Source organism: Bombina bombina, chromosome 5 (genome assembly GCF_027579735.1).
Source record: "Bombina bombina isolate aBomBom1 chromosome 5, aBomBom1.pri, whole genome shotgun sequence".
In the NCBI taxonomy this organism is placed as follows: domain Eukaryota; kingdom Metazoa; phylum Chordata; class Amphibia; order Anura; family Bombinatoridae; genus Bombina; species Bombina bombina.
The window spans coordinates 837,365,389-837,391,996 of NC_069503.1; the positions used below are offsets into that span (position 1 = coordinate 837,365,389).

At 40.2% G+C, this 26,608-nt stretch overlaps 1 protein-coding gene across 2 annotated transcripts in view; it reads left to right on the forward strand.

Annotated features, from left to right (window-relative positions):
• COLEC12 (collectin subfamily member 12) overlaps window positions 1-26,608 on the forward strand; it is a 254,612-nt gene that overhangs the window by 225,718 nt on the left and 2,286 nt on the right. For both annotated transcript variants that reach the window (XM_053714964.1, XM_053714965.1), the window contains exons 8-9: window positions 6,656-6,765; window positions 18,222-18,370. In XM_053714964.1, coding sequence (XP_053570939.1) covers window positions 6,656-6,765; window positions 18,222-18,370 — 259 coding nt within the window. The remainder of the gene's footprint in view (window positions 1-6,655; window positions 6,766-18,221; window positions 18,371-26,608) is intronic.

Here is a 26,608-nt window from a genome sequence, read left to right on the forward strand (position 1 = left end):
GAGTCGAGGTCGAGAGATCCTCAGGCTGTACTGATAGATTATCTGGCGGTCCCTTGGAATTTCAGTCTAGCATACCTGTTTCCTCCGTTCGCTCTCCTTCCTCGGGTCATTGTTCGAATCAAACAGGAGAGGGCGTCGGTGATCCTCATTGCACCGGTGTTGCTTCGCAGGATCTGGTATGCAGACCTAGTGGAGATGTCATCTCTCCCACCTTGGATACTTCCACTGAGGAAGGACCTTCTACTTCAAGGGCCCTTCACCCAAATCTCGTTTCTCTGAAGCTGACTGCTTGGAGATTGAACACTTAATTTTATCTAAGCGTGGTTTTTCTGAGTCGGTCATTGAGACCATGATTCAGGTTCGTAAACCTGTTACCAGAAATATTTACTATAAGATATGGCATAGATATCTGTATTGGTGTGAATCCAGAGGTTACTCTTGGAATAGAGTTCGGATTCCTAGGATTTTGTCTTTTCTCCAGGAGGGTCTGGAGAAGGGATTATCTGCTAGTACCTTGAAGGGTCAGATTTCTGCCTTATCTATATTGTTGCATAAGCGTCTGGCGAACGTGCCAGATGTACAATCCTTCTGTCAGGCCTTGGTCAGAATCAGGCCTGTGTTCAAATCTGTTACTCCTCCCTGGAGTCTTAACCTGGTTCTTAAAGTTCTTCAGCAGGCTCCGTTTGAGCCTATGCATTCTTTAGCTATTAACATGTTATCTTGGAAAGTTTTGTTTCTTGTTGCAATTTCTTCTGCTCATAGGTCTCAGAGCTCTCAGCATTGCAGTGTGAATCCCCTTACCTTATTTTTCATTCGGATAAGGTAGTTCTGCATACTAAGTTAGGTTTCCTCCCTAAAGTGGTTTCGGATAGGAACATTAATCAAGAAATCGTTGTTCCTTCTTTGTGTCCTAACCCTTCTTCTCATAAAGAGCATCTGCTGCACAACCTAGATGTGGTGTATGCTTTGAAATACTATCTACAGGCGACTAAGGATTTTCGCCAGTCTTCCGCTTTGTTTGTTGTTTTTTTCTGGGAAACACAAGGGTAAGAAAGCTATGGCTACTTCTCTTTCTTTGTGGCTGAAGAGTATAATTTGTTTGGCCTATGAAACTGCTGGACAGCAGCCTCCTGAGAGAATCACGGCTCATTCTTTTTTTTTTGTTTATAATTATTTATTAGCCAATTCGACATGCAATTCCATTGACATAACAAAGTAAATAAAGCAAAAACAAAAACATCAGGGATCCCTGAGGATACAGTACAATCAACATAGTTATTCACAGTGTCACAACACTTTTTTGTCATCACATTATTACACATAACTTTAAATAATACATACTGCTATAATTAGTAATTTCCATACATACTTCTATACAATCAATAATTGGTACTGACACCTTATTTGCGTATCAAATTGGAAATTTTCCTTATATCATAAAATTAACAAAAAACACAACAGAAAGAAAGAGAGGGGAAAAAAAGGGGGTAACGCATTCCTTTCCCTCGAATCTCCCGGCCCCCGCGCCTCCAGTACCCCCATACCGACCCCCTATGACTAACTACGCAGGGTATTCATTGTTCACTATAGCTTGTTCCATATAAATTTTACCCCTAAAAGGCGCAATTATCTGCCTCTGCATGTTTTCTGGCATACTATTAATTATGCTTTTCCACTTGTAAAAGAATTTCTTAACTTGCGTTTCTGAATTTACAGATGTATCAATTTGTTCCAAGATAATTTGATTTTGGAGTTTTTGCTTAAATTCTTTCAAGCTTGGGGCTTTTTTAGATTTCCAATATTTCGGAATTAGGAGCCTTCCTGTAATAATTATGGTATTCAGCTGACGCGTATTTTTAGATACAGTTTCTTCCTGGTTAATAAAAAAGAAAACATTCTTATCAGTTATTTGGAAGTTACATTGGTTAATTTTACTAACCCAATTACCTATCTTGTACCAAAAAATTTTAACTTTGTAACAGTACCAGAAACAATGCTGCAGATCTGCACTGGTATTCTTACATTTCTGACAGGATATTACAGTTTTATCCCATTTAGCTTTTACCTGTGGGGTAATATAAATTCTATTTATAAATTTAGTATGTGTCTCCCTCCAGGAGGTGGAGACTGTTGCTCTGTCTATAACTAAAACTTTCTTGAATTCTTTCTGGCGAGACCCGCCAAGTTTCCGTTAACTTTTGTAGGTTATTGAGGCCGTTTTGAGAAATAATCAATCTGTATATTGTTGAGATACTGTATCTGCCTGCCTTAAAAAGATTTATAATAGGTTCTATTTGATCCCAAGAGTCTATTGCCAGGTTACTTTGTAGTATTTCTTGTATATAGTGTCTAATTTGTAAAAATGCATAAAATTCTTTGTTTTCTATCTCGAAATCTTGTTTTATTTTAGTAAAAGTCTTACAGGTCCATGATTCTTTATCTATCAGTTGATGTACCTTATTGATCCCTTTTTGAGCCCAGTTTTTAAATATATTGGATCCAGTGCGGGCACAAAGTTGGGGTTTCCCAGAATGGGTAAATATATAGAAAAAGAGCTAGAAGCATCTAAAATCTGTAGTATTTTTTGCCACGCAATAATTACCGTCTGAACAACCGGCAAACATTTAATTTTATGAGGCCATTTATCTCTAGATATATGGAGAAGGGTAATAAGGGAGGATGGATATACTAAGACTCTTTCCAGAGGAAGGGCTGCATAATAATCAGCTTCAGTCAGCCAATCTAATGCGATCTTGCCAATACAGACTAAATTATACATCTCTATATCGGGCAACGCTAGCCCTCCTTCAGTTCTAAACAACATAAGTTTCTTATATGAAATTGCCCTTCTTTTTTCCCCCCATAGAAATTGTATACATGTTTGTTTGAATCTGTTAAGGTCCTTTTTTTTAATTATTATTGGCAGATTTTGCATTAGGTATAACAATTTTGGGAATAATAACATCTTAATTAAGTTAGTTTTACCTGTCAACGTAAGTTTAAATTTAGCCCACTTCTCCATGTAGTATTTTATTTTAAGAAAGATAGGTGGGTAATTAAAATCGTACCATTCTTCAAAATTAATTGACAGTTTAATGCCCAGGTAAGTGAAGTGATCTTTTGTTTCTCTAAAAGGGGGGTTATGTAGCGAGTTCTTATTTTTATTTAGCCAGTAAATTTCTGTTTTTGTAAGGTTGACTTTATAGCCCGAGAACGCCCCAAAGTCTCGTAGTATTTGATTTAGAGCTGGGATATTTTTTTTTTTTATTAGATAGTAATACTAATAAGTCATCCGCATATAGCAATGTTGTTATCTTTCTTTTGCCTATATTAATCCCCTCCAGTTCTTTCCTAATCTGGATAGCTAGGGGTTCAAGCGCTAGATTGAATAAATAAGGGGACAATGGGCATCCCTGCCTTGAGCCCTTATGTAAAGAAAGGTAGTCCGTAATGGAATCATTGATAATAACAGCGGCCGACGATGATTGATATATTGCTTGTATAAATTGGGAGAAAGGGCCCTCGACTCCATATTTCCCCAACGCTGTGAATAAATGATCCCAGGTTATGGAGTCGAAGGCCTTCTCTGCATCAATTGATACTATTGCTGCGTCTATATCTGCGGTGTGGGAATTCCTTTCTGCTTGTTTTTGACATATATTTAATACTAGTTGAATTCTACGAGGGCTGTTTCCTCTTCCTCGGCATTCAAAAATGAAGCTTCTGTGGAACAGATTTGCAAGGCTGCAACTTGCTCCTCTCTACACACTTTTTCAAAATTCTATAAATTTGATACTTTTGCCTCGGCTGAGGCTTCTTTTAGGAGAAAGGTTCTTCAAGCAGTGGTGCCTTCCGTTTAGGTTCCCTGTCTTGTCCCTCCTTTATCTTCTGTGTCCTCTAGCTTGGGTATTGATTCCCAATAGTAATTAGAGATGATCCATGGACTCACTGTGTCATTAGAAAGAAAACAAAATGTATGCTTACCTGATAAATTTATTTATTTCTTGACACGGTGAGTCCACGGCCGCCCTGTTTAATTAGACAGTTTTTGTGTTGTAAACCTCAGGCACCTCTGCACCTTGTGTTACTTCCTTCGGTCAAATGACTGGAGTTGGAGGGAAGGGAGGTGATACTTAACAGCTTTGCTGTGGTTCTCTTTGCCTCCTCCTGTTGGCCAGGAGTGATATTCCCCAATAGTAATTGTGGTTATTTATTAATTTAAAATATCTTTACTTTATACTAATGATCCGTGGACTAACCGTGTCAATAAATAAATACATTTATCAGGTAAGCATAAATTTAGTTTTTTATGTATATTTTATACTTACAATGCTTTTCTATGCAGGAAAGAGTGACAAAGTCATTTAAATTGTTCTCTATAAAAATAAGTTAATGTTTTTATTATTTTTATTATGCAAGTCTTTAATACAGATAGTTTGCTCAAAATGGAGCCATGTTAGTAAATAGTAGCAAAAATAAAAAACTGTCAGTGCCCAGTGTGTGTGTCCCCAGTTAACTTCTTGAGTATTTTAGTAAATTTGGTGATTTATTTCTGATTAAATATCTTTAATATCTTTACGATCTTTAATATGATGTCAACTATGTTTTAGCTAAATTCTATAACAAATGGGCATAAAGGAATTAATAAATGTCTGATTTATATGTTAAAATAATTAAAAACAATAATTAAATGTCAGAATATCCTGCCCCACCAACTTAAAGGGACAGTAAAGTCATAGTTAGACATATATGATTCAGATAGAAAATATAATTTTAAACACCTTTCCAATTTACTTCCATTATTTAATTTGCTTCCTTCTCTTGTTATGCTTTGCTGAAAGGTTTATCTAGGTAAGCTCATGAGCAGCAAAGAACCTAGGTTCTAGCTGCTGATTGGTGGCTTCATATATATACCTATTGTCATTGGCTCACCCATGTGTTCAGTTACAAACCAGTTGTGCATTGATGCTCCTTCAACAAAGGATACCAAGAGAATGAAGCACATTTGATAATAGAAGTAAACTGGAAAGTTGTTAAAAATTATTTGTTCGACCTGAATCATGAAAGAAAAATTTGGGGTTTCATGTTCCTTTAACCTCTTAACGACAAAGGAGGTGGCAGACACGTCCTACAAAAAATGTCAGTTAAGGACCAAGGACATGCCTGACACGTCCTCTGGGGTTTCAAGCGCTGGATATTGAGGCATCTTGCAATACCCTTTTTTAAGCCACAGATGCAGAGAGAGACACTCTGTGGCCCTTTCTGCAATGGCCAGCGATGGTGCCAATCATTAGTGGGTGGTAGCCATAGCAGGGAGGTGGGTGGGTGGCCCATTGCTGGTCCACTTCCTGTCATGCCGGATGATGGTGCCGGTAGCGGGGGGTGGGTGTGCAGGAATGCGTGCAGGTGGGCTGGAGTGCATGGGAGCGGATGGGACTGGGACCGCTACACTACAGAAAAGTGTAAAGGATGGAGGGAAAGGGAGTTGAATAAATGTTTGGAAAGGGATCTGGGAGGGGGTAGGGTATGGGGGGGTGGCAGCTACACTACAGAAAAATGAGGTTTTATTTATTTATTCACAAAAAAAGTCTTTTTCTTTAACAAACTGGGTACTGGCAGACAGCTGCCAGTACCCAAGATGGCGGCAACTAGGTAGAGGAGGGAGGGTTAGAGAGCTGTTTGGGGGGAATCAGAGAGGTTAGGGGATAAGGGGGGATCCAACACTGCAGAATACCTATAAAAAAAACTTTTATTTTAGTACTGGCAGACTTTCTGCCAGTACTTAAGATGGCGGTGACAAGTGTGAGGTGGGGGAGGGAAGAGAGGTGTTTGAGGGGGGTGAGGGAGGGATCAAGGGGTGGTATGTGTCAGGTGGGAGGCTGATCTCTACACTAAAGCTAAAATTAACCCTACAAGCTACCTAATTAAACCCTTAACTGCTGGGCATAATGCAAGTGTGGTGCGCAGCAGCATTTAGGGGCCTTCAAATTCCAATCCCAGAGAAGCTTTTACAATCATTTGTGTCATGATTGCAGTGAGAAACCCAACAATTTTAACAATTTTTTTTATATCATCGCATTTGATGGCAAAATGGTGGCATGAAATACACCAAAATGGGCCTAGATCAATACTTTGGGTTGTCTACTAATATATATATATATATATATATATATATATATATATATATATACACATACATGTGAAGGGTTTTTCAGGGATTCCTGCCAAATATCAGTGTTACAATGTAACTATCGCTAATTTTGAAAAAAAAAATGGTTTGGAAATAGCAAAGTGCTACTTTTACTTATTGCCCTATAACTTGCAAAAAAGCAAAGAACATGTAAACGTAAATGAGTAAGAGGAAAATTACAGCTAAACACAAACACCACAGAAAAACACCACAGAAATGTAAAAATAGCCCTGGTCCTTAACGGTAAGAAAATTTAAAATTGGTCTGGTCACTAAGGCGTTAAACCTTCACCAGCTGCCACTGCATATTAAAGGGGAGATATATGGTTTTAGGTAACAGACACCCAAAGGGCAGAATAACATACAAGCTGATATTAATATATGTATATCACCAATGACAGAGGAGAAAAATTATCCAATTCAGATCCTGTGTATAATTTACAAATACATTTATATTTTTCAACAGCAATTTTTAAAGGCACAGACAAACAGTAGAGGAAGTTTTTGGATTGGACTCACAGATGCAAAGGAAGAAAATGTATGGAAGTGGCTGGATGGCACCTTGCCAAATTTTAAGTAAGTTTTCATATGCAGACTACATGTTGTTGTGCTTGTTCATGCTGTGTATTGGGGTTATAACCAAAAAGCAAAAATCATAAGACTATATTGTGAGTTATTTAGAACTTGTTTCATTGAGTCAAGGCAGTTTGAGAGCAGAGACAGAGGGTTCTGGTGTATGGCTGACAGCACAGGGCAGAGCAAAGACACACTGGGGCTATGGCTGACAGCACAGGGCAGAGCCAGGACACACTGGGGCTATGGCTGACAGCACAGGACAGAGCCAGGACACACTGGGGCTATGGCTGACAGCACAGGGCAGAGCCAGGACACACTGGGGCTATGGCTGACAGCACAGGGCAGAGCCAGGACACACTGGGGCTATGGCTGGCAGCACAGGGCAGAGCCAGGACACACTGGGGCTATGGCTGGGCAGCACAGGGCAGAGCCAGGACACACTGGGGCTATGGCTGACAGCACAGGGCAGAGCCAGGGCACACTGGGGCTATGGCTGGGCAGCACAGGGCAGAGCCAGGACACACTGGGGCTATGGCTGACAGCACAGGGCAGAGCCAGGACACACTGGGGCTATGGCTGACAGCACAGGGCAGAGCCAGGACACACTGGGGCTATGGCTTGCAGCACAGGGCAGAGCCAGGACACACTGGGGCTATGGCTGGCAGCACAGGGCAGAGCCAGGACACACTGGGGCTATGGTTGACAGCACAGGGCAGAGCCAGGACACACTGGGGCTATGGCTGACAGCACAGGGCAGAGCCAGGACACTCTGGGGCTATGGCTGGCAGCACAGGGCAGAGCCAGGACACACTGGGGCTATGGTTGACAGCACAGGGCAGAGCCAGGACACACTGGGGCTATGGCTGGGCAGCACAGGGCAGAGCCAGGACACACTGGGGCTATGGGTGGCAGCACAGGGCAGAGCCAGGACACACTGGGGCTATGGTTGACAGCACAGGGCAGAGCCAGGACACACTGGGGCTATGGTTGACAGCACAGGGCAGAGCCAGGACACACTGGGGCTATGGCTGACAGCACAGGACAGAGCCAGGACACACTGGGGCTATGGCTGACAGCACAGGGCAGAGCCAGGACATACTGGGGCTATGGCTGACAGCACAGGGCAGAGCCAGGACACACTGGGGCTATGGCTGACAGCACAGGGCAGAGCCAGGACACACTGGGGCTATGGCTGGCAGCACAGGGCAGAGCCAGGACACACTGGGGCTATGGCTGGGCAGCACAGGGCAGAGCCAGGACACACTGGGGCTATGGCTGACAGCACAGGGCAGAGCCAGGACACACTGGGGCTATGGCTGGGCAGCACAGGGCAGAGCCAGGACACACTGGGGCTATGGCTGACAGCACAGGGCAGAGCCAGGACACACTGGGGCTATGGCTGACAGCACAGGGCAGAGCCAGGACACACTGGGGCTATGGCTTGCAGTACAGGGCAGAGCCAGGACACACTGGGGCTATGGCTGGCAGCACAGGGCAGAGCCAGGACACACTGGGGCTATGGTTGACAGCACAGGGCAGAGCCAGGACACACTGGGGCTATGGCTGACAGCACAGGGCAGAGCCAGGACACACTGGGGCTATGGCTGGCAGCACAGGGCAGAGCCAGGACACACTGGGGCTATGGTTGACAGCACAGGGCAGAGCCAGGACACACTGGGGCTATGGCTGGGCAGCACAGGGCAGAGCCAGGACACACTGGGGCTATGGCTGGCAGTACAGGGCAGAGCCAGGACACACTGGGGCTATGGTTGACAGCACAGGGCAGAGCCAGGACACACTGGGGCTATGGCTGGGCAGCACAGGGCAGAGCCAGGACACACTGGGGCTATGGCTGACAGCACAGGGCAGAGCCAGGACACACTGGGGCTATGGCTGGGCAGCACAGGGCAGAGCCAGGACACACTGGGGCTATGGCTGACAGCACAGGGCAGAGCCAGGACACACTGGGGCTATGGCTGGCAGCACAGGGCAGAGCCAGGACACACTGGGGCTATGGCTGACAGCACAGGGCAGAGCCAGGACACACTGGGGCTATGGCTGGCATCACAGGGCAGAGCCAGGACACACTGGGGCTATGGCTGGGCAGCACAGGGCAGAGCCAGGACACACTGGGGCTATGGTTGACAGCACAGGGCAGAGCCAGGACACACTGGGGCTATGGCTGGGCAGCACAGGGCAGAGCCAGGACACACTGGGGCTATGGTTGACAGCACAGGGCAGAGCCAGGACACACTGGGGCTATGGCTGACAGCACAGGGCAGAGCCAGGACACACTGGGGCTATGGCTTTCAGCACAGGGCAGAGCCAGGACACACTGGGGCTATGGTTGACAGCACAGGGCAGAGCCAGGACACACTGGGGCTATGGCTGACAGCACAGGGCAGAGCCAGGACACACTGGGGCTATGGCTGGCAGCACAGGGCAGAGCCAGGACACACTGGGGCTATGGCTGACAGCACAGGGCAGAGCCAGGACACACTGGGGCTATGGCTGGCAGCACAGGGCAGAGCCAGGACACACTGGGGCTATGGCTGACAGCACAGGGCAGAGCCAGGACACACTGGGGCTATGGCTGGCAGCACAGGTCAGAGCCAGGACACACTGGGGCTATGGCTGGCAGCACAGGGCAGAGCCAGGACACACTGGGGCTATGGCTGGCAGCACAGGGTAGAGCCAGGACACACTGGGGCTATGGCTGGGCAGCACAGGGCAGAGCCAGGACACACTGGGGCTATGGCTGGCAGCACAGGGCAGAGCCAGGACACACTGTGGTTTTGGCTGGCAGCACAGGGCAGAGCCAGGGCACACTGGGGCTATGGCTGTCAGCACAGGGCAGAGCCAGGAAAAACTGGGGCTATGGCTGGCAGCACAGGGCAGAGCCAGGACACATTGGGGCTTTGGCTGGCAGCACAGGGCAGAGCCAGGACACACTGGGGCTATGGCTGGGCAGCATAGTGCATTGGCATAACTGGGGCTATGGCTGGCAGCAAAGGGCAGAGCCAGGACATACTGGGGCTATGGCTGACAACACAGGGCAGAGCCAGGACACACTGGGGCTATGGCTGGCAGCACAGGGCAGAGCCAGGACACACTGGGGCTATGGCTGGCAGCACAGGGCAGAGCCAGGACACACTGGGGCTATGGCTGGGCAGCACAGGGCAGAGCCAGGACACACTGGGGCTATGGCTGGGCATCACAGGGCAGAGCCAGGACACACTGGGGCTATGACTGGGCAGCACCGTGCAGTGGCCGGATGGCACATAATTGTGACTGTGAGGTTTAAAGTCTGAGCCAGACAAAAACCACGGTACCCCTCATGAAAAGGTTAGGTTACAACTTTATTACTTGATATTAGGTCTAACAGGAAATGCATGTTTGTGCACACTTCAAGTATCAGTTACTCAGTGGCTGACAAAAAAAATCCCAAAGTCTCCACAAGTATAAAGACAACACTAAAAGGTTTATCCCAATTTTTTTTCGAAAAACTTATCAAATGATTTAGCTACACAAATCCCTACAGAATTGAATGTTTTTTTTCTTGTTAAATAATTTGGTAGTTTTTTTAAATGATTGTGATCAACCCCTTAGCACACGCTGTCGGCATTTATCATTACACAAGCATTTCTAGTGCAATGCTTGTGCAATGCCGCCCCCTGCAGATTCGTGGTCAATCAGCCGCTAGTAGGGGGTGTTAATCATCCCAACCGTATCTGATCAGGATGATTGCTGTCCGTCACCTCAGAGGTGGCGGACGAGTTAAGGAGCAGCGGTCTTAAGACCGCTGCTTCTTAATTTATGTTTCAGGGGAACCTGAAACTAACAGGGTAGATTGCAGAATCCGTTTAATCTACCCCATAGTCTATTTAAAACTCATATTACAACCATAATTCCTGGCATATTAGATAATGGAAGAGACCGAAAGAAAAAATAGCAAGTTTTAAATAAAGCATAACAATTCCATACATTGGGTTAGGTGAATATATACATACAGTATGTATTTATGTGTTTATATGTGTATATACGCATATTAACACAATATATAGATCTATTTAAGCATATACATATATATATTTACAGTTTTAACACAGTCCCCATAGACCACAATGTAAAGGCACTTTCCAGTGCCGTTTTTTTTCTATCACCCCACATCCGCTCACTTTAACCCCTTAAAACTGCTGTCCTTTTAAAAAAATTAAGATGCTACCATTTTTTATTTTCAAAAAATGAACCTTACACTTTATTTTGGGGGCAATTGGGGAACATTTTTTCATTAACCAGATGATCTGATCTCTGGTTAATGAACTTGAGCGCAAAGTGATACCAGAAGCTCACGGTAGCATTTACCAGCCACTTGTGATGGCTGGTAATTTAACGTGCGCCTGTAAACAGGTACATTTGCCTGTTTATGGGCGCACATTAAATTAGCGCTCCATTTGTAATTTAGCCCATTGTGCATAAAAGATATATATATATAGCGAGAGAGAGATTTAAAATTAAAAAGAACATTTTCTTATAAGAGAAAAACAAAGGTATTTGAAACATTTCTATGGGGGGGGGGAACAAACAAACAAAAACATATTCAATTTGTTTAATGGATATTTTATGTGTCCAGGTGTTTAATTGGGAAAGGGCTCAAAAGTTTATATATATGTGTGTGTGTATACATGTGTGCGTGCACACATATTTACACATATAAACACATATATAAACACATATATACATACGCACATACAAATGCATACACTTTTGAGCCCTTCCCAGATAAACACTTTGACATATACCATCACTGTTGCCTCTAAGACCAGTTTTTTGTGTGGCCCAGCAGTGAAACAGTTAGTCAAGTAACCACACCCAGCCATTAGCAAACATTGCACAATGCAGACTGGAAAGTATGGTTCTCTTATTAACTGTTTCACTTCTGGGCCGCACACAAAACTGGCCTTAGAGGGAACACTGTATACCATATCCCTTTTAATTTAATAAGTAACATATTTTATATTTATTATGTGTAAATATGAGTGTAATACTTTATTTTTGTATATTTCTATGAATTTTGTTAAACCTTTTTGTAGCTTTAACACTTTTCTTCAGGTCTCAAGTCTCATGTTAGGGTTTTCAGTGATGTTATGTGTTGCGCTCAGGGGAAGAACAACCATTGGTGCAGCATGTGCAGTGATACCAGTGCCTAAGTGCTGGGGGGGGGGGGCATACCACCCAGTCTATACATAGGCATGTGCATAATATGCACAATCCTAATGCACGGGAGCTTTTTATTAGTGCTAGTTGCAGGTCTATCTATCTATCTATCTATCTGTAGCACCCTTTTCCTGACCTTCCCTGAGACAGGTGAAAGTGAAACTTGTTTTTTAAAATGTTGCTTTGATTATTATAAAGTAGTTTAACCAATAACATAGTAACATAGTAACATAGTACTAGCAATCATATCCATGAATTTTGTTTATAGACATAAATGTATCCAAATAGTTTTTAAATGTATCTAGGGTATTGGCATTCACTACCTCCTTTGGTAATGAGTTCCAAAATGTTATTGCTCTTACAGTGAAAAAACGTTTCCGTTGCAGGAGATTAAATCTCCTTTCCTCCAATCTTAAATTGTGACCTCTAGTCACAAACAATTTTCTTGGAATAAACAGCGCTTCTGCCATCTCTGTATATGGGCCTTGAATATATTTATATAAAGTAATCATGTCAGCTCTTAAGCACCTTTTTTCTAAAGAAAACAGACCCAGTTTGGCTAGCCTCTCCTCATAGGTTAAATTCTCCAATCCCCTTATTAGCTTTGAGGCCCTTCTCTGAACTTTTTCTAGTTCTGCAATATCTTTTTTTGCAATCGGTCCCCAGAACTGCACTCCATACTCAAGGTGAGGTCTTGCCAGGGCTTTATATAGTGACAGAATAATGCTTTCCTCCCTTGAGTCAATGTCAACTTTTAATACATGCTAGTATCTTATTAGCCATTGAAGCTGCTGCCCTGCATTGTGCACCCATCTTTAGCTTGTTATCTATTACTACTCCCAAATCCCTTTCCTCCTGTGTTTGGCTAATTCTTGTCCCATTTAAATAATATGTTGCCTACTTATTTTTACTTCCAAAATGTAGAACCTTGCATTTTCCTGTATTAAATCTCATTTTCTATTTACCTGCCCATACTTCTAATTTTTGCAGGTCCCTTTGTAACCAAAGTTGATCCTGCTCTGACCTGATGACCTTACTTAACTTAGTATCATCTGCAAAAATAGAGATGTCGCTATTTAATTATAGCTCCAAGTCATTTATAAAAATATTAAAAAGAATAGGGCCCAGCACTGATCCCTGGGGTACTCCACTGATTACCTTTGTCCAATCTGAGTATGATCCATTTACTACTACTCGTTGCTCCCTATCTTTAATCCAGTTATTTAGCCAGAAACTAACATTTTCAGCTATTCCCAGTCCCTTAATTTTGTGCATTAATCTCTCATGTGGCACTGTATCAAATGCCTTTGCAAAATCTAAGTATATCACATCAACTGATTCCCCTTTATCTATATTTTTACTTACTTCCTCATAGAATCGAATTAGATTAGTTTGACATGATCTATTTCTCATAAAACCATGCTGATTAGAACTCATAATCTTGTTTACACGAATATGCTCATCAATATAATCCCTTATAATCCCTTCAAATATCTTCCCCACTATTAATGTCAGACTAACTGGTCTATAGCTTCCTGGATCATCCCTACTTCCCTTGTTGAAGAGTGGCACCACATCAGCTTTACGTCAATCCTTGGGTACCATGCCAGAGGATAATGAGTCTTTAAAAATTAAGACTAGAGGTTTGTCTATAACAGTGCTAAGTTCCCTCAACACCCTTGGGTGTATTCCGTCTGGGCCTGGAATTTTATTTACCTTAATATTATCCAATTTGTTCCTGATATCCTCTATACATAACCCAATTAATGGTATGGGCTGGCATGTTCTATTTTGTTCCAAAGTATCATCCAATGGTTCCTCTCTTGTGTATACTGAAGAAAAAAACTGGTTTAGTATCTCAGCCTTCTCCCTGTCACTGTTAATCATGCTACCCTCCCCGCATTTTAATGTACCTATATTTTCTTTCTTAGATTTTTTGCTATTTATGTACTTAAATAATCTTTTAGGGTTAGATTTAGAATCATTTGCAATTAATTTTTCATTTTCAATTTTGGCTAATTTGATTGCTTTTTTGCATGCTTTGTTACATTCCTTATAAATATGTCTGTACTATTTTCTTTGAATAATTTAAATGCCCTACGTTTTTTCCTAATTTTTTCCTAATTTCTCTTAACACATTTATATTCAGCCACATTGGCTTGGATTTTTTATTTTTATTTTTATAACCATATGGTATTTGTTGATATGTATATTTATTTAACAAAGTTTTAAATGTTATCCATTTATCCTCTGTATTTTTATTAGCAAATACTTTGTCCCAATTTATGTTATTTAATGATTTCCTTAAATCGTTGAATTTTGCTTTCTTAAAAATAAAAGTCTTGGTTAAACCTTTAAGACACTGCTTATGAAAAGAAATTTCAAATGTGACCATGTTATGATCACTGTTACCCAAATGTTCTTTGACTTCTATGTTTGATATTATATCTGTATTGTTTGATAGCACTAAATCCAATATAGTGTTACTCCTAGTTGGCGCCTCTATTAATTGTGACAAGAAGTTATCCCTGAGAACATTTATAAATCTATCCCCCTTAGCTGAATTACTAGTTTCATTGGCCCAGTTTATATCAGGGTAGTTAAAATCTCCCATAATTACAGGACTGGTATTAGCAGCCTTACCTATTTGTATTAGCAGTTGAGTTTCATCCAGTTCACTAATGTTGGGGGACTTGTAGCATGTTCCTAGTAATATTTTTTTAGGATTCCCCCCACCACACAGGCACTCTTTATTTCCCCCCACTGGGTCTCTACATTGTCGCCTGTATCAGAAATATCTTCCCTTATTGTAGGTTTAAGGTTAGGTTTAAAATAGGAATAAAATACAGTATAACAAATATCTCCTATATTGCCAATGCACGTAGTATCTTATGACATTTTATAACATCTTATGACTACAGTAATATACCAATTTCCTGATATAGTCCTTCATGAGCTCATGAAATAATGTAATACATTGCTATTGTTGCAACATATTTTGAGGTAGTGCTACCCAGTGCAGTTCCCTATTTGACAGATTTTAGCTGATGTAATAACCCTTTGCTGCTTGTGAACAAAGCTAGAAAACACTGTTTATGATCGATGCAATGCTCAACAGCTTTTTCTCAGAGATACTGAATACACACTGTATGAACAACCTCTCCCTTGTTACTGAATTTCAACAATCTATGTGTCTCCCACTGCAAAAATAGTCATACTTGACCCCCATACTAGGCACTTTCGTTCCGCTTAAATAAACGCATGACACAAGAAGGTGGGGTTACAAAGGCCGTAGCTTGCTTTATTGAACACCATAAATAATATATCCATAACATTATCAAATAATCAGTTAAACATTTCCATAAAACACCCCAGGGTGCCTGCCCATCCAAAATGCGTGCCGATCTTACCACTAAGAAGGGCACGCCCCCTTGTATAAAATTCTCCCCTGCCAATCAAACACTCTGATCCAAACCACCACAAAATAGGCAAGCTCCCCCCGCCACCACACAAGCTGCGACATACAGATCAACCACATAGAAAAAGGGGAGGGAGGGCGGGAGCTTCTCCTTGCGCATCCTGGTCGCCATTCGATGCTCCCGTCCTACCTCTGATCAGCACTAACCTGCTGAGAAAAATTCCTGAAAGCCGCCACAGCAGGACAGGTAAGATCCACCTGCCATTCAACAGGCCATTCAGCTGTGCACAGGAAAGCAGTAGCTTCTCCTTGCACATTCTGATCCTGAAATGTCACACTTCCACTACCTTCCACCGCCTACCGTCATGAGGCCCAACCTACTGACCCCCATATGACCCCTTCACTTGGCCTCCATGGGGGTCACAGAACCCTTTCGTCAATGTTTTCCTTCAGGGTTCCTCTTTACTACAGTTGCATCAAATTCACAATTAGTTTGTTCTGTAATTCAACTGTGCCAGTTTGTGCAGGTATTTGTCCAAACTGTTCAGGCAGTATAAACTGTTAAAATATTTTCTTGATGCAACATTCAAAATAGAAAAATTTGAATCAATGTATTTGTAATAGTATTTCTAATGCTCTCTTTAAATGTAATATTGAAATTATGCAATATTTGAAATAGAAAAATGTGAATCAATATATTTGTATCTATTATGTATCAGTTTACAAAATTCCCTACCACATGAACTATTGAACTTCTGAATAGTATTTGTTAAATCAAATTTTTCATTCGAAATTTCGAATGTGGATACTCGATCTAATTATGAACATTCAAAATATTAAAGTAACTTTCAAAAACCGGTCAACATTCGAACGTCCAAAACGAATCTCCACAGAACTATTTGTTCTACCAAGCAAATTGTACTTTCATCACATTCGCCCATCCCTAGTATTCATACACTCTGAATAACTTCTTCCAGGTTAGAAACAGCAACATTCTTTTCCCATCTCCAAGTCTGTGTAAACTCCACACATTTCTTTTTAGCACCATGTTCTTCTCTCCCAGCAGTACTTTCTCCTCCCCCTTCCCAGATGTAATTTCTCTTTCTTACTCCAGTTATTACAGCAGCTCTATTGGGTAAGAGCAAGACCCTTACATATCTATCTATCTATCTATCTATCTATCTATATCTATCTATCTATCTATCTTTCATTATACAAAGCAGCATGTATATTACTAATATATTTTACTACTGAGTCACCTTTAGAAAAAAAGCTGTGCACCAGTGCCGTCTGTTAAGTAGGTCCTCTACTGGTAACATTCAACTTGCAATATGAGCGATGTTTAGTACGGCCGCAATATGAAATATGAAAATATGAAAGTATAGGGATGCCAGCTGTGGATAACATTCTCTGTTAATTCTTCTTTGCCATCGACTTGTAATACCGGGGCTGGACTGATTGGGCAGAAAGAAGCTACTCCCGGGTGGCAACCATGCCATAGAACTGGCTATTGAGCTGCTGTTTGTTCCTGGCAGACTGTTTCTCTTTCTGTTTTGCATATGTAAATATGACCCTGGGTATAGTCTCCCTAAGGGTGATGGGGAAAACCAGACGTGGACTCCTTGCCCAATGTGCTTAGAGGGATATGGCTGCACTTCACTGACGAGGCCCAGATAAAGCCAAAATGATTGTCTGGGGTTGCCGTTTTAATTGTTCAGAGGAGAATTGCCTGGTATTTCGGGGCTGGACTGACCTTGTCGGCGGGATCAGACTGATATACTACAGGAAAGTTTTCCTCTGTGAAAAGCACAATTGGGCAGAAAGAAGCTACTCCCAGGTGGCAACCAGGCCATAGAACAGACTATTGAGCTGCTGTTCGTTCCTGGCAGACTGCTTCTTTTTCTGTTTGGTATACTACTATATCTTATTGCTGAGTTACCTTTGGGAATCCCAGAAAAAAAAGCTGTGCACCAGTGCCCTCTGTTAAGTTGGTCCTCTACTGGTAACATTCAACTTGCAATATGAGCGATGTTTAGTACGGCCGCAATATCCATTGATAGTATAGGGATGCCAGTTGTGCTAAACATTCTCTTATAATTCTTCTTTACCATCGAATTGTAATACCAATTTGCACGCTAATCCTAAATTGGTCCAGCGATATTGATAGTGCATCCTGCGCTTTCAGTAACGCTCCACTTGTAATCTAGGGCATTATATTCAATAGCTGAAGATAAATACGACAATGCTGAGTGTTATTTATATTGTGCTGTGTATGTTTATAAGTTTGCTTGTCTATAGTCACTGTTCTCTGAGGTTTAGGCCATGTAGGTTCATTTGATAACTGGAATAGTCGGTAAACATGGAATAGAACAATCTGATTACATCTTGCGTTGATAATACGTTAAGGGAACAGTGTAACACTTTGTAACCACAGAACACTTCTAGTGTCTTGCTATAAAATACCATATCAGCCAAGTCTATACATTTGTAAAACAGATCTTGTTTGCTGTTTCTTATAGCCCAACTCCACTCACCACTTGCCTAATTTGGAGGAGCCAATCTGCAGACAGCAAGGCTAGCCACGAGCATATTGTTAGTGTAAAATGCATTGTTTTGCAGTTCTTACCTGTTAAAACAAGTAGGGAAAATATGTAGCAAGTTTAGCCTTGAAAAGTCTCCATTGTGATTTTGTTTTAGTTCTGAAAATTTATTTGAAAAGCCTAAATATTTTTAAAATAAATATGCAAATGCTTCTATTAATGTTCCCAGTAGTATTGTCAGTGTAACTGAACTAATATTCCTACTATAATGTAAATTACAGGAACTGGAAGGAGGGGCAGCCCGACAACTGGAATCATGAAAATGGAGGACCTGGGGAAGACTGTGCTGGTTTAATATACTCAGGCTTATGGAATGATTTTCATTGTCAAGACTTTAATAATTTCATTTGTGAGAAAGACAAGGACAAAGGTAAGAGGTGTTATTTATATTTTAATAAATCAGTAAAGATCTTTGGCACTGTTCCTATCCATCTGAATTCCTGTGCAAAAACATTGTATGGTAGCTTAGGTACTGTCATTTATAAAGCCATAGAAGAGCCACAGTTGGAATAAATAGTTTCGCAAGGATTTTTTCCTGACCTCTTTCTAGAAGCAAAAATTACCTGCTGAAATGTTGCCGCTAATAAATTCATAAATGCTTGTTGCGTGAGCTGCCTTTTATATATATATATATATATATATATATAGTATATATATATATATATATATACATATATATACAGTATATACATACATACAAATATATACAAACACACATACAAATACACACACACACACACACACATATATATATATATATACATATATATACAGTATATACATACATACAAATATATACAAACACACATACAAATACACACACACACACACACACACACATATATATATATATATACATATATATACAGTATATACATACATACAAATATATACAAACACACATACAAATACACACACACACACACACATATATATATATATATACATATATATACAGTATATACATACATACAAATATATACAAACACACATACAAATACACACACACACACACACATATATATATATATATACATATATATACAGTATATACATACATACAAATATATACAAACACACATACAAATACACACACACACATATATATACAGTATATACATACATACAAATATATACAAACACACATACAAATACACACACACACACACACATATATATATATACTTTTTAGCCCTTCCCTGTCAAACACCTTGACATATACCATATGTCTTTGTAACACTTGTTATACATTATTTTAATTATAAACATATATATATATTATATATATATAAAGATAGAAACAAGATAATATGGTATAGCTAAAATACTCCCCTTAAATGGGACCGCTGCCGTCTCACAGTTTTCTCCCAAAAAACTTCAAAACTTGTGCTGTATCTTACAAGAGGCGATTGACCCAGGGGTACATCCGGTCTTGAGGACACTCTTTGGGACACTTTTAATCTCACTCGCAGAGATGATAAGGCACTGTAAGCTATTGAAATCTGCTTTGGAAGTCAAGGACTTAACACAACACTTACACAGGAGGCACGTCAGTCAATGTGGTCATCTGAGTCACATGAAGTACAAAGTTCTTTTGTATAAGAGAAAAAGCTGAAGAAGTGATCTTAGGAAGTGCAGAGACAGCTCTTGGGCACCTACTGATCCTGGGGATATACAAGTGTTGCTCTCCATATACACATACACACTAGTAATATGAGCGATGTTTAGTGTGGTCATGCAATCCATTGAAAGTATATAGTGTGCTAAAGAAATGTCTGGCCGCACTAATGATTCTTTGGTTATTCTGTTTTACCTTGGACTTGAAATGCCAAAATGCAAAACAATCAAAAAACTTCTCACTGTGACTTACATTTTCTTTTTAACCTTTTTTACTTTTTTGTTTTGGCTATATTTGAGATTTAATCTGTTATGAGGAGAGAATAGATGACTTTATATCATAATAAATATGGGTGTTTACCCAGCAATACAGAGTTTCAAGTATGGTAATTTAAATTTAAACCAATATATTGGCTGCATATCAGTAATCTGACAGAATCAATGGACAACCTTTATAAACGGGTGGTTTTGTTTCCAAGAAGTCTGGTTCTTTAACCTTTTGCAAGACACTTCCTCAGTATTTGTCTAAAATGTTAAGCACTACAGCTGTGCGCCTATTTCCTGTCAATAGGTGATAGGTTAAGAACACACTGTGTTTCCTTTAAAGACCCAGCGAGAATCAGCCACAAATGCTATATACTTCAGTTTGGAATTATTATTATTGACACAGCAGATGCCAGAAAACTACTTCTCTTATTGGCTACAATGTAGTTCTTATTTAATAAACCTGAAATTTGTTTTGGATAGTGTACTTCATTACCTAATACTCTATTTAGAAGACTCAGTGATACAAGTGGCAAGCTTTCAGCAGGGATGAATAAACTTTTGTATATAGTAGATGTAGACTAGCAATATTACCAATAGCATACTTAGACCATTCCTAATTACAATGCTAAGAAGTACAGTACATAGTGTTAGGAATATGATGCCCAGAAACAGCATTTAAAGAATTATGGCAATGAAACTCCATTTTAAAGTGAGTTGGCTTAGCTATGTTCAGTGTCTGTACTTGTAAATAAAATGCAAATAGCATCTCTCACTCACCCATGAAGTTTTATACTGGAGAGATTTGTGGTTTCCAAATTTCACACCTGTAGTTTATTTGTAGTTGATGCTTCAATTACTAATAGCAGTTTTCTGATATTCATGTTTGCATATAAAGGGAAACTGTACTTTAAAAAAATCATGTTGAATATATTTTACTCATTGGTTGATAGGCACTTCCTGTTAATGCTCATTGGTTGATAGGCTCTTCCTGATGATGCCTATTGGTTGATAGGCACTTTCTGCTAATGCTCATTGGTTGATAGGCATTTCCTGCTAATGCTTATTGGTTGATAGGCTCTTCCTTATAATGCCTATTGGTTGATAGGCACTTCCATATAATGCTCATTAGTCGGAAGTGCATAAGTCAAATAGCATTAGTAGGAACTTTAAATTAAAACAGATATTAAACCATACTTACTAGTATGTTTAAATGCTGCTCTTTCACATAGATGACATTTTTGAGTGCAATGTCCCTTGATATGCATTTAGGTATCCTATATCAACCATACCTGTTTTCCCCAACATGTTTACCCATATCTAAGTAAATTATATTGGAAGCCAAAACTGCAATATGTAAACTAACTTATATGATCCATATTGTAACAACAGTAGCAAAATGTGTTTTATATATATATATTGGATATATTGTGCATACCTCATAACATTTATAGATGACACTATGGGACTCAGGAGGTTAAAAAAGGCTTGTAGTCATTTTGTGGGAGGAGATGTATCAAAAGGGACAGGGTGTCATAGGTGGATAGTGGGCGGTAATGTGGGATGGGTTTTTGTAGGTGGGAGGATGTGTCTGGGTGGTCCTTAGACATATTTAGGCAGTTTGTGGGTGTTTACAGACCAATAGCAGGCATGAATGGGTTTTTAGTGGGCACTGGGCAAGGTTAGTATAGTCCCTTGAAACTGGGACAATCTACAGCTGTGGTCCATACCTCCCTACCCTAATCTTTCTACCCTTCCCCCAATCATAAATGTGTGAAGTCCTTGGGTAATATAAAGCTTGACTAATATATTACAGTTTGTCTTATTTTGCATTCAGATATGCAGTGAATACTTCTAAGCCATTGAAAAAAACTTTTATTTAAAGTTTTAGAATTGCTTGAGGGACTTCAGAAACCTGACATGATATGCTTGATTTATTATTATATCTAGCCCTATGGGGCGCGATCCGATATCGATCGCAGTTTGCGGCGCAAGCGAGGGAACCGGCGTCGCCCGCACTTTCAGCTCGCAACTCGAGCTATCCCATATAGGTCGCCGTCAGATGCTAACGTGCCGTAAGTCTCACAAACCAGCGATGTCCAGAAATCTGCGTAAGTACAAATTTCTGGCGTCGCCAGTGACTTGCGCCACGTTAGAATCTGCCGGCGCCTATAAAACCTGACTAAAGTCTAAAACACCCGCACTGTCTAACACGCCTCCCTAACATAGCCCGCACTGTCTAACACGCCTCCCTAACATAGCCCGCACTGTCTAACACGCCTCCCTAACATAGCCCGCACTGTCTAACCCTCTATCCGCTATCCCCCCTCACTAGCCTAACAATAAAAATGCTATTAACCCCTAAACCGCCGCTCCTTTACCCCGCCGCAACCTAATAAAATTATTAACCCCTAAACCGCCGCTCCCGTACCCCGCCGCCAGCTATATTATATCTATAACCCCCTAAAGTGAGCCCCTAACACCGCCGCCATCTCTATTAAAATGATTAACCCCTAATTTAATCTACCTACCCTGCCGCCAGCTATATTATCTATATTAACCCTAAGTATATTATAGTTAATATAGGTATTACATTATATATATTAACTATATTAACCCTAATTATATTAGGGTTAATATAGTTAATATAGTTACTATAGTATTTATATTAACTATATTAACTCTATCTAACCCTAACACCCCTAACTAAATGTATATTAAATTAATCTAATTAATTTATAAACTAAAATATTCCTATTTAAATCTAAATACTTACCTATAAAATAAACCCTAAGATAGCTACAATATAATTAATAATTACATTATAGCTATGTTAGGGTTAATATTTATTTTACAGGTAAATAGTTAATTATTTTAACTAGGTATAATAGATATTAAATAGTTATTAACTATTTAATATCTACCTAGTTAAAATAATTACCCAATTACCTGTAAAATAAATCCTAACCTAAGTTACAAATACACCTACACTATCAATAAATTTAATAAACTACTAACATCTATCTAAAAATACAATTAAATTAACTAAACTAAATTACAAAAAAAAACAAACACTAAATTACAAAAAATAAAAAAAAGATTACAAGATTTTTAAGCTAATTACACCTATTCTAAGCCCCCTAATAAAATAATAAACCCCCAAAATAACAAAAATTCCCTGCCCTATTCTAAATTAAACAAATTTCAAAGCTCTTTACCTTACCAGCCCTTAAAAGGGCCTTTTGTGGGGCATGCCCCAAAGAATTCAGCTCTTTTGCATTCAACAAATACAATCACCCCCCCCCCCCCATTACAACCCACCACCCACATACCCCTATTCTAAACCCACCCAAACCCCCCTTAAAAAATCCTAACACTACCCCCCTGAAGATCTCCCTACCTTGTCTTCACCACACCGGGCCGAACTCCTGATCCGATCCGGGCGATGTCGTCCTCCAAGCGGCAAAGAAGAATTCTTCCTCCGGCGACGTCTTCCTCCAAGCGGCAGCAAAGTCTTCATTCTTCCGGCGGCATCTTCAATCTTCTTTCTTCGCTCCGCCGCCGCGGAGCATCCATCCCGGCCGACTGCTAAACTTGGAATGAGGTACCTTTAAATGACGTCATCCAAGATGGCGTCCGCCGAATTCCGATTGGCTGATAGGATTCTATCAGCCAATCGGAATTAAGTTAAAAAAAATCTGATTGGCTGATTGAATCAGCCAATCAGATTCAAGTTCAATCCGATTGGCTGATCCAATCAGCCAATCAGATTGAGCTCGCATTCTATTGGCTGTTCCGATCAGCCAATAGAATGCGAGCTCAATCTGATTGGCTGATTGGATCAGCCAATCGGATTGAACTTGAATCTGATTGGCTGATTCAATCAGCCAATCAGATTTTTTTAACTTAATTCCGATTGGCTGATAGAATCCTATCAGCCAATCGGAATTCGGCGGACGCCATCTTGGATGACGTCATTTAAAGGTACCTCATTCCAAGTTTAGCAGTCGGCCGGGATGGATGCTCCGCGGCGGCGGAGCGAAGAAAGAAGATTGAAGATGCCGCCGGAAGAATGAAGACTTTGCTGCCGCTTGGAGGAAGACGTCGCCGGAGGAAGAATTCTTCTTTGCCGCTTGGAGGACGACATCGCCCGGATCGGATCAGGAGTTCGGCCCGGTGTGGTGAAGACAAGGTAGGGAGATCTTCAGGGGGGTAGTGTTAGGATTTTTTAAGGGGGGTTTGGGTGGGTTTAGAATAGGGGTATGTGGGTGGTGGGTTGTAATGGGGGGGGGGGGGTGATTGTATTTGTTGAATGCAAAAGAGCTGAATTCTTTGGGGCATGCCCCACAAAAGGCCCTTTTAAGGGCTGGTAAGGTAAAGAGCTTTGAAATTTGTTTAATTTAGAATAGGGCAGGGAATTTTTGTTATTTTGGGGGTTTATTATTTTATTAGGGGGCTTAGAATAGGTGTAATTAGCTTAAAAATCTTGTAATCTTTTTTTTATTTTTTGTAATTTAGTGTTTGTCTTTTTTTTGTAATTTAGTTTAGTTAATTTAATTGTATTTTTAGATAGATGTTAGTAGTTTATTAAATTTATTGATAGTGTAGGTGTATTTGTAATTTAGGTTAGGATTTATTTTACAGGTAATTGGGTAATTATTTTAACTAGGTAGATATTAAATAGTTAATAACTATTTAATATCTATTATACCTAGTTAAAATAATTAACTATTTACCTGTAAAATAAATATTAACCCTAACATAGCTATAATGTAATTATTAATTATATTGTAGCTATCTTAGGGTTTATTTTATAGGTAAGTATTTAGATTTAAATAGGAATATTTTAGTTTATAAATTAATTAGATTAATTTAATATAAATTTAGTTAGGGGTGTTAGGGTTAGATAGAGTTAATATAGTTAATATAAATACTATAGTAACTATATTAACTATATTAACCCTAATATAATTAGGGTTAATATAGTTAATATATATAATGTAATAACTATATTAACTATAATATACTTAGGGTTAATATAGATAACATAGCTGGCGGCGGGGTAGGTAGATTAAATTAGGGGTTAATAATTTTTATATAGGTGGCGGCGGTGTAAGGGGTCAGATTACGGGATAGATAAGGTAGATGGCGGCGGTTTTAGGGGCTCACAGTAGGGGGTTAGTTTATGTAGATGGCGGCGGGGTCCGGGAGCGGCGTTTTAGGGGGTAATAACTTTATTAGGGATTTGGGGGGGGGGGGGGATCGCGGTTGACAGGGAGATAGACATTGCGCATGCGTTAGGTGTTAGGTTTATTTTAGAAGATCGCGGTTGACAGGTAGATAGACATTGCGCATGCGTTAGGTGTTAGGTTTATTTTAGAAGATCGCGGTTGACAGGTAGATAGACATTGCGCATGCGTTAGGTGTTAGGTTTATTTTAGCAGCTAGTTTAGGGAGTTACGGGGCTCCAATAGTCAGCGTAAGGCTTCTTACGGCTGCTTTTTGTGGCGAGGTGAAAATGGAGTAAGTTTTCTCCATTTTCGCCACGTAAGTCCTTACGCTGCATATTGGATACCAAACTGCGCGGGTTTGGTATACCTGCCTATGGCCCAAAAAACTGCGGGCGACGGCAGAAATATACGCGCGTAACTTCTAGCTTACGCCGTATATAGGATACCAAATCCGCGCAATTCTTGGCGTCGCCGGCTTTTGCGGGCGACGATTTTTATCGGATCGACCCCATGGTTGTTACCTCGGGTCTTCTTGTGATGAGCTGGGGTTCACAAACAATTTCTGATTTTTAAGAAAAAGGATAATCTCATACTAATGGCTTTAGATATGTGCATTTGGCAGTTTCATTAGGCCATTTTCAGTATTCATCTCTTCACAGAGCTGATTATCCTCTTGTGCAAGTGAAACACACTGACGCCTGGTTTTGCACAAGAGGATATTCGGCTCTGAAAAGAGCCGAATACCGAAAATAGCCTCCTACTTCCACATTCGTCAGTAAACAAAACTGCTGTGTGCACACATCTAGTTTTTATTATTGTAATCTTCAGCTTGGTATAGAATTTGTTTCCTACAGAACAGAATTAAATTGATAACACTGGGTGAAATGTTAAGTCCTGCTGAAGCATTGTCTTTTTGTAAAAAGAATGTCCCAACTAATCACTTTATTTTTATTTCCATAACAAATGTAAAATTTTAAGCTTAAAGGGAAAGTAAACACATTGAGACTTTAATATAAAATGTTTACTAATCTGTAGTAAAACAACTTTGAAAAATACTTTTATTATTTATTTTGCCCTGTTTTCATGTAATTTAGCTTGGAAAATATTTTATTTTCTAATTCTCATAGCTCGAAATGCACCCTGTATATTTGTTAAGGCTAACCCTGATACATTTATTTCAATAATCGGCGTTAGCAGATAACAACTGCAAAACAGTAGACTCTAAACTAGCATCATAACCATGGATAGCCTTGTCAGCTGCAATGCGCTCTACCAAATGAGGCAAATGGTGGGTGGAGTTTGGCTACTAAAAAAACTATTGCAGCAAAAAAGATGTTCATGTATTTTAAAAATGATCAGATTTTGCTGATATGTTATTTTATTGTACGAAAATGGAAATATATTTTATAGGGACAAGAAACCCCAAATATTTATTTTATGATTCAGTCAGAACATACCTTTTTACATAACTTTCCAATTTACTTATATTATCAATT